Source organism: Eleutherodactylus coqui, chromosome 9 (assembly GCF_035609145.1).
Source record: "Eleutherodactylus coqui strain aEleCoq1 chromosome 9, aEleCoq1.hap1, whole genome shotgun sequence".
Taxonomy (NCBI): domain Eukaryota; kingdom Metazoa; phylum Chordata; class Amphibia; order Anura; family Eleutherodactylidae; genus Eleutherodactylus; species Eleutherodactylus coqui.
Genome location: NC_089845.1, coordinates 161,692,112 through 161,705,880, shown reverse-complemented (window position 1 = coordinate 161,705,880; position 13,769 = coordinate 161,692,112). Strand labels below are relative to the sequence as shown.

At 45.8% G+C, this 13,769-nt stretch overlaps 1 protein-coding gene across 1 annotated transcript in view; it reads right to left on the bottom strand.

Annotated features, from left to right (window-relative positions):
• The window catches only part of TRAPPC9 (trafficking protein particle complex subunit 9), a 508,413-nt gene that overhangs the window by 433,935 nt on the left and 60,709 nt on the right, over window positions 1–13,769 (bottom strand). Inside the window, exons 10-11 of the mRNA XM_066578762.1 lie at window positions 12,125–12,251; window positions 6,041–6,186 (exon numbers count right to left, since the gene is read on the bottom strand). Of these exons, the coding sequence (XP_066434859.1) occupies window positions 6,041–6,186; window positions 12,125–12,251 (273 nt within the window). The remainder of the gene's footprint in view (window positions 1–6,040; window positions 6,187–12,124; window positions 12,252–13,769) is intronic.

Below are 13,769 nucleotides of genomic sequence, written 5' to 3'. Positions count from 1 at the left end.
TTTAACCCCTTAGTGATGACCCCATTGCCTTTTTATGTCCTGGCTTTGTGGGCTTTAATACTCAGGGACGTAAAAACATGCATCCCCAGAGGATTAAAGCCCCGTGGGCTTAGGACGTGTCAGCACCGTGCTGTTGGTTACCGGAAATAGACAACCTTAAGTTGTCATGGGGGGGGGCCACGGGAATCCCCCCACCCCAGTCATACGATAGCACCGATCACAATAAAGTAAATAAAAACTGAAAAAAAGTTAGTTTCAGCTCCCTTCATGGATCACATCCACTGAAAGTAGCCGGAAAGGTCTGTCCATCACATTACTTAATCCCTAAAGAACCTGGGGGTGTATGCCTTTGGGACCCGGGTGATTTGTCCATTTAATCTTTTTAAGGCAGCTCTGCACTTCTTCCTGGGTTAGACTGCTGACATTTAGTGGAGAGTTTACTCTATCACTTTGCATCTCATCTGACATTTCATTTTCCTCTGCTAACACACTTGAGAAAAAGCTATTTAATAGATTTTCTTTCTCCTCTACAGTTTCTCCTATTTACTAAAGAGCCAGCACTTTCAGTATTAATCGTTTTACTATTTATATAGTTGAACAGTTTAGGGTTACTTTTACTCTCTGATAGTAAGTCTCTCCGTCTTTGCTGCTTTTATCTGATCTCTACATAATTACCCCCTTATAGGTTTTTAGTGTTTCTTCGCTGCCTTCTTGTTTTAGTAGTTTAAATGCTTTCTTTTTACTGATCATTGCCCCCTTTATATCTTTATTAAGCCACTTTGCTTTTCTCCTATTAGTAACCCTTTTATTCCTGTAATGTATGATCCCGCTCACAGGAAGTAATGAGAATGATTTTACACATTTGCCGGAAATAGACAACAACCTGAAGTTGTCATGGGGGGGGCACGGGAATCCCCCCCGCCCCAGTCATACGATAGCACCGATCACAATAAAGTAAATAAAAACTGAAAAAAAGTTAGAGTTTCAGCTCCCTGCATGGATCACATCCACTGAAAGTAGCCGGAAAGCAGATGTCGTCACCGGGCCGGTGATAGCCACTATCCAATGGATAACAGCAATCACAGAAAAGTTCTAAAAGGTAAAATAAAGTTAAAGTTTCTCCTCCCCTCATGGATAACGGCGATCACGTAAAAGTACAAAAAAATGTTTAAATTTCACCTCCCGTAAAGGAATCTGATCCATGAGGGAGGGGGAATTACTTACCCAAGGCCTCCGCTCGCTCCCCCTCCCCTCTCTATTGAGATAACACAGCAGCCATTCACTACTGAACGGCAGCTGTTTAAACTGAACGATGAGCGACGAGCTTCATCGCTGAACTTACATGCTGCATAAACCATGAGTTCATCGCTCAGTTTAAATAGCCGCCGTTCAGTAGTAGCAGTTAAATGGACCTTTACCGGCCTGTAGTTTTCAGGTTCACCTTTTGACCCTTTTTTGAATATAAGCACCCCATTTGCTATGTGCTAATCCAGTGGAACAGACCCAGTCACTAGAGTCCTTAAATATAAGAAACAAGGGTCTGTCCATCACATTACTTAATCCCTAAAGAACCTGGGGGTGTATGCCATTGGGACCTGGGTGATTTATCCATTTAGTCTTTTTAAGGCAGCTCTGCACTTCTTCCTGGGTTAGACTGCTGACATTTAGTGGAGAGTTTACTCTATCACTTTGCATCTCATCTGACATTTCATTTTCCTCTGCTAACACACTTGAGAAAAAGCTATTTAATAGATTTGCTTTCTCCTCTACAGTTTCTCCTATTTACTAAAGAGCCAGCACTTTCAGTATTAATCGTTTTACTATTTATATAGTTGAACAGTTTAGGGTTACTTTTACTCTCTGACAGTAAGTCTCTCCGTCTTTGCTGCTTTTATCTGATCTCTACATAATTTCCCCCTTATAGGTTTTTAGTGTTTCTTCGCTGCCTTCTTGTTTTAGTAGTTTAAATGCTTTCTTTTTACTGATCATTGCCCCCTTTATATCTTTATTAAGCCACTTTGCTTTTCTCCTATTAGTAACCCTTTTATTCCTGTAATGTATGATCCCGCTCACAGGAAGTAATGAGGATGATTTTACACATTTGCCATTTATTGTCTGTACTCTTATTTTGAGGACATTGTCCCAGTCAATAAGGTCTAAGGCGTCTCTGAGCCGATGGAACTTGGCCTTCCTAAAGTTTAGTATTTCTGTAGCGTCCCTATAAAACTCTCTCTTGAAACACAAGTGGAAATTTATTATATTATGGTCACTATTTCCCAGGTCCCCCCCCCCCCCCCCCAACCTGCACCCGTGTTATTCTGCCGGGTCTGTTGGTTAATGGCCGTCCCCCTAGTCAGGTTCTGTATAAGTTAGGTAAGGTAGTTATCTTTAGTGGTTGACAGTTATTTCATTATTTTAAAAACTTCATTCACAAGTAGTAGAAAAAAGAAAGATGAGCGAGCCATAGAATTCCAAATCCACAGCATGTCGGTTCTGTCAAGGATTTTCACCATGCATGACGTCCATGCTGAATTCATAGCAGAGTCCACAGCTAAGATTACACATCACACATGTGGATGTTACTGCGGAATCATCACACATTTGTGACAAGATACACGGAGGATTACTTCCACTACATGTGAGCTCTGTCTTCCATTTCACAGCTGACCGTTTACTCTACTTGTATGTAATCCAGACAATCCTCTGTGAGCTGAACACACTAGCAGCGCAACTCTCCCTCCTGCCCTGACAATTTGTTACAATGTATCAGTGAGGGAAAATGTGTCAGTCTGGGGTCTTTAGCATACAGAAGATTGCATAGACTGAATACAACTCTAAGAAATGCTCAGCTGTGGGAAGTATTAGAGTCTGTACAAATTTTCAGCCTCTAATAATCATTTAATTCACTGACAGCAAGCAGAGACCTTGGAAGATGGTGAGAAATAGAAACACAAAGTACATCAGAAAGTTGCAGAAGTTTTTGTTACATGATGATTAACCCCTTTTATTCTTTCTCACCGCAGGAGCATTCATGTCACTTTAGTATCTACATCAAGTATTTACAGCGCCCCCTTCTGGGTTTATTGTGCATAAGTACCAAGCATAGATAAAGATACATCAGAAATCTGCGCTTTGCGTCAGACGCTTCCCCAGAAGATGGACTCGACCTTCAATAGATTATTCTGCATCTGCAGCAACACTTTACCCCAATGGAAATAATTTAATCTGACAGGGAAGTCCAGCAGGGAGAAGAGTAACAAGTGCTGAGACTACATCCTCATAGCGCCCCCTGGAGTATTCATCAACAGGGCTCTCGGAAAGCTCCTATAGAACCAGCCTAATCAATCTAACTCCCAAGCCGCCATATTGATTCCTTGTTGCAGCTCTTAATGAAAGCAGTGACACAACTACAACTCTGCTCGGCTGCGGTTGTCATCGGGTCGTTAACATGAAATACGGAGTGGCAGAGCGTTTAATTAGAGGGGCGATTGTGCTGCTCATTCCCGTTATAAACCTTGTTCTTCATGAGCGCTGTCAGCTCCTTCTAAGATAGAGACCGTTGGATTGGAGAAAGTTCCTTAACCTCTTCAAGACCAGAGATTTTTTATTCCTGTATTTTCGTTATCCCCGCCTTCGAAGAGCCATAACATTTTGATTTTTCCACCGGCCTGGCCGTATGAGGGATTGTTTATTGCGGGACAAGTTTTATCTTTTAATGGTACCATTTGATATACCGTATAAGGCCTGATGTCCACAGGGAAAATCAGGCCCGCCGTGGATTCTTCATGTAGAATCCGTAGCGGGTCCCTCCTGCCCCGCGGACATGAGGCCTAAAAATCTGAATAAACTCACCTGCTCCGGACGATGCGGTTCTTCGCGGCCGGATCTTCTTTCTTCGGCCCAGCGGATGTGCTCGGCACGCCGGCAGCGTGCTGCGCGCATGCGGCGGGCACATCCGCAGTGCCGAAGAAAGAAGATCCGGCATCGAAGAACCGCATCGTCCGGAGCAGGTGAGTTTAATTCTGGTACGGGTCTCCCGCGGATCCGGACGGCTTCCATAGAAGCCTGTGGGAGCCGTCCCCGTAGGAGACCCGCACGAAAATGGAGCATGTCCATTTTTTTTCCCGCGCGCGGATCCGCGCCTGACGGGAAAAATGATATCCTCAGGTATTTAACTACCTGCGGGTGTCCAATGCATCCCTATGGGACACCGATCCACGTGCGGGAAAAACGCTGCGGATTTAAAGCCCGTGGACATGAGGCCTGAATGTATGGAAAGAAATGTAAACATTTTTAAGTGGGAAGAAATTCCATCAATTTAGGTAGGTTCAGTTTTTCCAGCGTACACAATGCAGTAAACATGACATGAACCTTGTTCTCTGGGTCCGCACGATTACAGTGATCGGAAAACATTTAAGAAAAAAAAAAACTTTTTAAAAAGTTTTAAAAAATTCTTAAACAAAAATTTCTTTCTGTTGCCACATTATGGGACCCGTAACTCAGAACTTTTTAAGAGATTTTTGACAATTGCACTGCATGATGAGTCGCCTTCTGTGGGGTGAGCTGTAATTCTTACCATTACCATTTCGGGGTAACTACATCTTTTCGATCACTTTTTACTCCTTTGATCGCTCGTACCATGTACTGTAATATTGTAGCATATAACGAGTTTTGATGTTGCCTATGCGTGGCAGCCCTGGAGCCTTCAGTAGGCTCCCATACTAGCCCATCGGCACCCCCTGATTGCGCTGCGGGGGGTGCTGATTGTGTCAGGGAAGAGGTTCCCCTCACTACCGCTGACTGTTTAGATATGAGGTCAGCTGGAGTATACACCGGTTAGTTATGAGGGACAGGATTTTATTTTAAAAAACACATCTGACAACCCCTTTAAGGCCTCTTTCACGCGGGCTACAAAACGCATGTATGTGAGGCTCATGCTTTCCAATTGGTTCTTTCACATATTTTGTAGCCTGAAAGAACCCATTGGAAACCATGAGCCTCACACACATGCGTTTTGTAGCCCGTGTGAAACAGGCCTAATGGGCCGGTCACACTTCTGTTCTGCTCACCCTACATCAGTTTCTGACAATACAAGTCATCCTGCTTTATGGAAGTCCCAGGCAACAAGCACAGTACGTCCATTCCGCTTGGTAAATATTACTTCCATGCTATGCCCATACAATATTCTCTCTTCCCTAGTGTTAGCTATCCCTCCCAGCTTTGTGTCGTCAGCAAATTGGATCAGTTTCCCATCAATTCCCTCCTCCAGATCATTTATAACAATGTAGACCAACACTGGGCCTAGGACAGAGCCTTGTGGTACCCCACTTGACACACTCTTCCACTTGGATGTACAGCCATTTATGACCACTCTTTACAACTCAGCCAGTTGTGAATCCACCTAACCGTTACCCTGTAAATCCCATATTTGGTTATTTTTAAAATAAGTATGGTATGAGATACTTTGTCAAATCCTTTATTAAAGTCAAGATATACTATATCCACCGCATTTGCCTGATTAACCCAGTTGGTGATTCTGTCATAGAAGGAAATTAGATTTGTCTGCCATGACTTGTTTATAAACCCATGTTGGCTCTGGTTAATTACTCCATTCTCATCCAAGTACTTGCATATATGCTGTTTAATAATTTGTTCAAACATCTTTCCCAGTATAGAAGTCAGGCTCACAGGCCTGTAGTTTCCTGGATCCACATTCTTCCCTTTTTTGAAGATAGGGACAACATTTGCCCTTTTCCAATCTTCTGGGACTTCTGTTCTCCAGGAATTTTCAAAGATTATGGCGAGTGGTTCAGCAATTACCTCCACTGCTTCCTTTAGTATCCTAGGATGTAATTCATCTGGACCTTGAGACTTGAATTCATGTAAGTTAGCTAAGTGTTCCCTCACCGTCTCTTTTGGCTTATAGATAACCTGCATTCTTTTATTCCCCCAATAGCATAGGGAATAAGCACACCAGAAGATGAGAAGTCTGGCATCCAGAGAGCAAAGAGTAAATGAGAAGTAAAATAAGCATACTTACCGATCTTCTTGTTCTTCTCCTCGCTGCGGTTGTGGGCGATGATTGGGGAGTAGATAAAGGGGCTTTTCGTGGAAAGTTTCTGTCCCAGTAAATTCTTTACCTTCTGTGGCCGTAAGATCACCGGAAGGTTGAGGAGTTTCACTGACCTGGACGAAAGTAGAAGTAATTGTTTTATCCGTATGTGGGTACCATGAAATTCCTGCAATCTGTTAATCTGGACAGTCTGATAATCTGGCACTGGAGGCTCCTTATATTTCTACAGACTTTGTGTGAGAAATAAAGTCTCGTTTATATGACTTAAAGGGTTTTTTTTCACAACTTAAAATTGCTTCACAACCCTTCTGTCCTCCTTGGTTGCTGCTCACCAAGACATGCGAGTCCTGCAGCCAATCACTGGGTAGAGAAGGTGCTGTGGTCAGTGATCGGCTGCAGCAGTCACATGTTCTGGTCAACAGCAACCAGGAAGGATAGAGTGGCTGGAAAGCAATATTAAGTTGAGGGAAATCCCCTTAATCTGGCAGAACTCCAAGGCTGAGCCTCAGAGTTCTCCGCAGATTTGCAGATACAGCGTTTCCCCGCACCTCTTAAGTCTTTGGGTGTCAGCGCTGTCTTCCCACGGTACTCAGCGGCCTGTACTGAGCGCTGCTGGTCAGGTGATGTGGAAGTGACCAGTGGCGTTGCGTACACTAGAGGCCGCCGTGTGAAGACACCACTGACAGCTGAAGACTTTGGAGGTGACCTTAGCATGCACAGTGATGTCTTCGCCACGGAATATACCGTGTTTTCCCCCAAATAAACCAAAAATAAGCCCCACCCTGGTTTGTCAAGGGAAGGGGGGGGACTTAAAATGTAAGCGCTACCCTGAAAATAAGCCCTAGCCACACTATATGAGAAAACAAAAGCAACACTTACCTAGCCGGTCGGGTCCCTGGTCTCCACAGTTCCAGCATACTTCCGTACAGTTTTCACCGCTGACAGAACATCACTTGCTGGTAACTGGGTTTAAAAACACCGCCTCCAGCAAGCAATTGTTTTGATTGGTTCTTGAGTGAATCGGCTCAGCCAATCACTGCGGTGATCAATTAACCAATCAAAGCCAAGCACAGAATGAGAACTGCATGGAAGCCTGCCGGAAATGTGGGTAACTGTGAAGACCAGTGGGAGGGACCCAGACGGTGCCTGCTAGGCAAGTATTATAAGGCATTTCAGGAAAATAAACTTTGTGCCTCTTTTGGGGCAAAAATTAATATAAAACAGGGTCTTATTTTCAGGGGAAACATGGCACTTTACACTTGCAGCACAACCCATAACCCGGCAGCCGCTAGTGAGCGCCACACTGCTGGTTAAAGCGGTCAGTGAGTGCTAAGCCATTTCCGCATCATTTGACCAGCGGCGCTCACTAGTGGCTGCCGCGTGACAGGGGGCGCTGTGCTCTTGGGGCTGCTAGCGCAAAGTATTTCTGAGATCAGCACTGGTGAGGCTGAAATCAGCTGCGGATAAACAGTTGGTTCCTCATCAAAATCCGCAACAATGGTGGCTTCTTGATGTGGAAATGCTGCAGATTTTGCACTTAGTGTGAACATCCCCCAGTGGTTATAAAGGGAGACTGCGCCACAATGTCAGGGGACGGTTCACCTTTGCCACTATCGCTTACAGCTGTCGCTCTACTTGACCGTATGTAGTAAGAAGTAAGCGATGGTGGAAGTATAACGGGAACGCTGGGAAACTGGAGCAGCCGCCTGAACGCGGAGCCGTCACCTTTCCAGAACGCTTCCGCTTTGTTGCGGAGATGAGAGGAGATACGGGGTGACAATCACGCTGCAGGAGGTGACCCCATTACTGAGATTTTGTGTATGAGCAGATCAAAGATCCAACTCATGGGACACAGAGCAGCCCGTCCATTTATCACATCTCTTGGCAGCCACCGGGACGAGCGATGATGGCGGTTAACCCCTCGTAGGACACAAGCTGCAGGATGATACGAGCAGCTTCATCAGTGAGCAGAGTCGCTGTAGTCTGGAAGTAGAACTACTCTATGTAAGAAGTTGCCGCATCCTTGCAGACACTTCCTTCTCCTTGTCTTCCACTGCGGCAGTGTGCAGTCTGGATGCACTTCTTCTGTAATCTGAGAGCGCAACTTTTTTCCCCCCAATTTTTGTTTTTTCTTCCCTACTTTCAGAAGACCACCACTCTAATTCTTTTGTTGGCGCCGCTGTTGGGGGGCTTCTTGGTTTTTTCAATGGTGACAATTAAAGTACCGTATAACATAATGAAAAATGTAAAACATTTCTCAGTGGAGTGAAATGGGGAAAAAATGTTTATCGCCATCTTTGCGGGGTTTGTGTTTTTACGGTGTTCACATTGCAGCAAAAATGACGGGCTAACTTTATTCTGTGGGTCATACACACCGAATACACTGTATTTTATGGACTATAAGGCGCACCCCGGGTTTAGACAACTGAAGACGGAAAAAATAATTCATACTAATTTAAAAATCCTCGGGGGTCTAGAAAGTGGAGGGGCTACCGTCATTGGCCCTGTTGTTCTAGTATAGAAAAGAGGGTTAAAGTGAACAGTCCGCTCCTATTAAACCTAGTGTGTCTATTTAAATATTGGCGTAAGCACATATACAGCGCTGCTGCACACACATTGGAAGTGCTCACAACACACACAGCTCAGCTACACACATAGTTCTGCAGCATACACATGCACTGACACAGCTCTGCTACATAGATATTCGCACGCGCAGCTCTGCTACACGCACGCACGCGCAGCTCTGCTACACGCACGCACGCGCAGCTCTGCTACACGCACGCACGCGCAGCTCTGCTACACGCACGCACGCGCAGCTCTGCTACACGCACGCACGCGCAGCTCTGCTACACGCACGCACGCGCAGCTCTGCTACACGCACACACACGCAGCTCTGCTACACACACGCACGCACGCGCAGCTCTTGAAGGAAAACTCCCCACTTCCCGTGGTAACCTGTTCCACTCATTGATCCCCTTCACTGTCTAATATCTAATTTGTGTCTCCTCCCTTTCAGTTTCATCCCATTGCTTCTAGTCTTTCCTTGTACAGATGAGAATAGGGCTGATCCCTCTGCACTGTGACAGCCCTTCAGATGTTTGTAGACAGATATTAAGTCTCCTCTCAACCTTCTCTTCTGCAAGCTAAACATTCCCAGATCCTTTAACCGTTCCTCATAGGATATGATTTGCAGACCGCTCACCATCCTGGTAACTCTTCTCTGAACTTGCTCCAGTTTGTCTATGTCTTTTTTCAAAGTGGGGTGCCAGAACTGGACCCAGTATTCCAGATGAGGTCTGACTAAGGAAGAGTAGAGGGGCATAATGACCTCACGTGATCTAGACTCTATGCTTCTCTTAATACATCCCAGAATTGTGTTTGCCTTTTTGGCTGCTGCATCACATTGTTGACTCATGTTCAGTCTATGATCTATTAGTAAACCCAAGCCTTTTTCATGTGCTGCTGCTTAGCCCAATTCCACCCATTCTGTATGTACTTTCTACATTTTTCTTGCCCAGATGTAGGACTTTTTGTAGCATTTCTCCTTGTTAAATACCATTTTGTTAGTCGCCGTCCACTGTGCAAGCTTTTCTAGATCTTTTTGAATACTCTCTCTCTCTTCCCTAGTGTTAGCTATTCCTCTTGCTTTGTGTCGTCGGCAAACTTGATCAGATTCCCATCAGCTAATGATCGTGCTTTGAGAATCTCATTTCACAATATTTCCCAACCTTCTTGGACATTTCTGTCCTTAAGGTCATCCAGCCATTGGATTCTTCCTCCCTTTTTTCTGAGTTCATTGAAATCTGCCTTTCTGAAATCCAACCTTGAGGTCTGAGTTTTCTCAGGTCTTCCTCCCCTTTTTATCCAACATCCAAGGATATCATGATCACTGCCCCCTAAGGTCCCAGCCATCCGCACTTCCCCAACCATTCCCTCCCTGTTGGTAAGAATTAGGTCCAAGATAGCAGATCCCCTTGTTTTATCTTCTTCCTTGTGGAAGATAAAGTTATCAGCAAGAGCGGATAAGAATTTGTTGGAGCCATTACTTTTACCTGAGAGAGATTCCCAACCAATGTCTGGATCGGTAAAATCTCCCATGATCACTATGTTGTGTTTTTTTGAGAGCTTGCACACATACAGCTCTGCTACATATATGCACACACACAGCTCTACTGCATGAACGCACACGCAGCTTATACAGCTCTATTACATGCACACACACAGCTCTACTGCATGAACGCACACACAGCTTATACAGCTCTATTACATGCACACACACAGCTCTTACAGATTTGCTGCATACACACACATCTGCAGCTGGCATGTTAAACACCGATTTTCTTAACCTTAACCCACCACATACAAGTGCAGTAATAAATGACGCCCTCTAGCTGCTTCCAGCTCACATGATAATGACATAATTTACAGTCCTGCTGCTCCTGTAAGACCTTTGATCTTTGCTCATGTCTGCCCCTGTGTGTACAGAGGAGGAACTGCACTCCGGGGGAGACATGCAAGTGATCACCAGAGTTATTTGCTGCAGGGGACTGATCATGCAGGGAGAGGAAGACTGTACAGCCTCGGTATGTCTGGCTGCAGAGCTCTCTGGATGATCATTATGGCAGTGGTAAGGGGTCTCTGGGTCTATTAGACCCCCCTGCCGCCGGATGATAAGACACACACACTTTTCAGACAAATGTTATCTGAAAATTGTGTCTTCTAGTCAGAAAAATACTTTATATATGGCTTTTTTTTTTGCTGTACTACTTTTAAAAAAATTGCTTTCTGTCGCCATCTTCCGACTGCCATAACTTCTTTACCTTTCCATCAATGGGTTGTGTGAGGGCTCGATTTTGGAGGGATCACCTGTGTTTATTTTATTATAAATATGGTAAAGGGAAGGAAGATAATCTTTAATTACTATAGTTTTAACAATGACAAAAACACTTTTTTTTTAAAGTTATTTTATTTTTAGTCCCCATAGGGGTCTTGAACTTGTGATCATTTGATCACATACACTATATATTGTGATCCTTCAGTATTGCAGCATGTGGCGTTTCTGCAGGCAATTTATTGAGAAAGTCACAGGCCCGTCTTAATAGGCAAAAATATATGGCAGCTTGGGGGACTTTAGAATGCCCCAGTCTGCCATGACACCCGGATGGCAACTTGTGATCTCATCGTGGGGGCCCTTCAGGACCCAAAAATGCAGATCTGGGTATTTAAAGAGTTGATAACTGTGATTGGTATGAACATGCATCATGGCTGTTGTGGGTGAGCGTCAGATGTTAAGACTTATACAAAAGGGCACACATAGTGGTCTGAAGAGAGTCAGATTTTCAGACTGCGAGTGATCTTCACCGGGAGACACTACGGGAACGAAGGAGCGGGCGAGTATAAAAAATGCACACACCCAAGACCTCTCGTCACCTCCCTGAACAGACCCATAACTTATTTTTTGGTGCTGTATCGAGGGGACATGTTCTTTTTAAAAATGTTTGAAAGAAAATAATGCTAAAATCCTGCAGTTCTCACACTGACCACTAGACCTAATAGTGTGATACTTCTTCTCAGCCATCATCTCATCACCATCACAGGCAGGGTTACACCTATATCTAGATAACACAGATTCCAACATTCAGATTTGGTGATGTCACAGCTCACCTCCTCCCCTCCCTGTGCAGGTCACAAAGCATGCCCACAACACGCTCTGATGGAAGTTTATAATTTAGGTGATGGACACAGCTCTCCTTCCCCTCCCTGCACAGGTCACAGCAAATGTCCATACTACTCCCCAACAGAAGTTAATGGGCCATGATGCTGTCCACTGGGACTATGGCCACGAGGTTGCTGTAAAGCATCTCTCTAAACGCTGTTTAAAGCGCCTCAAACAAGATGGCCGCCCCCGTCGTCACATACATGCAATAGTATACAAAAATCTACAATCAAAAAATAAAAAAAGGGGATGAGAAAAATTGAAAATGTTTCACCACCGTTTAATTACTCAAAAAATGTATATAGACGATGCTTTCCCTTTACGAAGATACAAACCTCACGATGGGCAGTTTGGTGAAGGGCACCGGCGGCAGCGTCAGGCCTTCCGGTAAGTGGATGGCTTCCATGGTTCCTGCACATTTGGAGGTGTAACTCTCCAGGCTCTGCGCCACGTCCTTCTTCTCTATAGGAGGGGGAGAAAAGAACCAAAAATCAAAGAGATCCCAAAAATTACATACTTGGGGCACCGAACTGTGCGAGTGAAACCTACCCCCCCCCCCCCCTTGTGTGTGCGGCCGAGCATTATCCTGCTGGAAGCCGCCATGAGAGGAACATGTGGCTGCAGGATGAACATATTGCTGAGCTGTCATTGTCCTTCGTACTACTACTAAGGGGGACCGACTGTCGTATGCGACTGGTGGTCTGTCAGGGGTTCCTGAGCCCCCATGGTTGCTTTGTGTTCCCCCATCCTCTGGTCCCAACACCACTAACAGTCTGGTCAGATGCTCCTCTCTACTGGTGGTCTGTCGGGGGTCCTGAGCCCAGTTACCTTGTGTGCCCCCATCCACTGGTCCCAACACCTCCTCACAGACTAGTCAGGACAGTAAGTGGGGGGACATTCTGTCGATATGACTATCCAGCTTCTCGCATCCCAATAACCTACTCCTCTCAGACTCTGGTAACAGGGTGAAATCTCTTTTCTGAGTCGCAGAGGCGTCTAGTGGCCAACAAGCTCTACACAAGCGGAAGAAGAGGTCAGAACACACAAGGAGCCTCCGAGAGCCTCTTATAGGCCAAGGGGGGAACCACTTTTAGGGCCTCCGGTGACAAGACCATTCATCTAAATTACACCACACCTCACCTCCCATCAAAATACTAACGACCACCTGTCTGTGAGTGACTGAGTCACATGTGATGATGTCACTGTCATGTGATCAGTCATTGGGGCTCTGAGCTCCGCCCCTGATCACATGATGGTGATATCATAGGTCCTAAAACACGCAGAGCCTGACAGCAGCCATGTGCTTACAGGATCTATGAAAAAAAGGTTTGGTCCGGTGTCATCAGTAGAGCAATCTGTGATTGTTCTCAGTAAGAGAAACCAGGTATTAGTGTATCTTGACGCCACTGGAAGCTAAGGGTTTGACAGGGGAAACGCCCGTCACACCCCTAGCTCCTGATTGGCTGTCTTAATGTAGGTCCTAGCAGCAGCGTGTTCCTTTCTTTTAGGCTGGGGTCAGATTTGTGTAGCCGGGGAACATACAGTTGATCACCGCTGATGCTGGCAAAGTGCTTGGCTGATGAAACTGTGTCCCCTGACTGTTCTCAACCGCTGCCTGCTCCTGCACGCCCACCCCAGCCATCTGCCACACATTGCTGAGCTCATGAGACTAGCGGATCTCCCCACCCTCCCCGGTCCTGCACGGTCAGCAATTCCAGGTCAGTGCTGCTGTGCAACACCCAACCCCCGCCTGTGACCTCATTGGCCCTGAATGCACCTGTGAGCCTCAGGTCGGGGTAGAGAGAGCGAGAGACACGAGCAACCCTCAAAGTTTTCAGCACTGCTGGGAGGCCGACGCCGTGGCCGAGGATGGGGGAGACGGGTGAAGAACCCCACAGCTTGCTGTGCGCTCCTGCCACGCCCGACGACCGAGGGAGACAGCCGCACACCCCTGAGCTTCCTCTGCACTGTTGGGAGGCC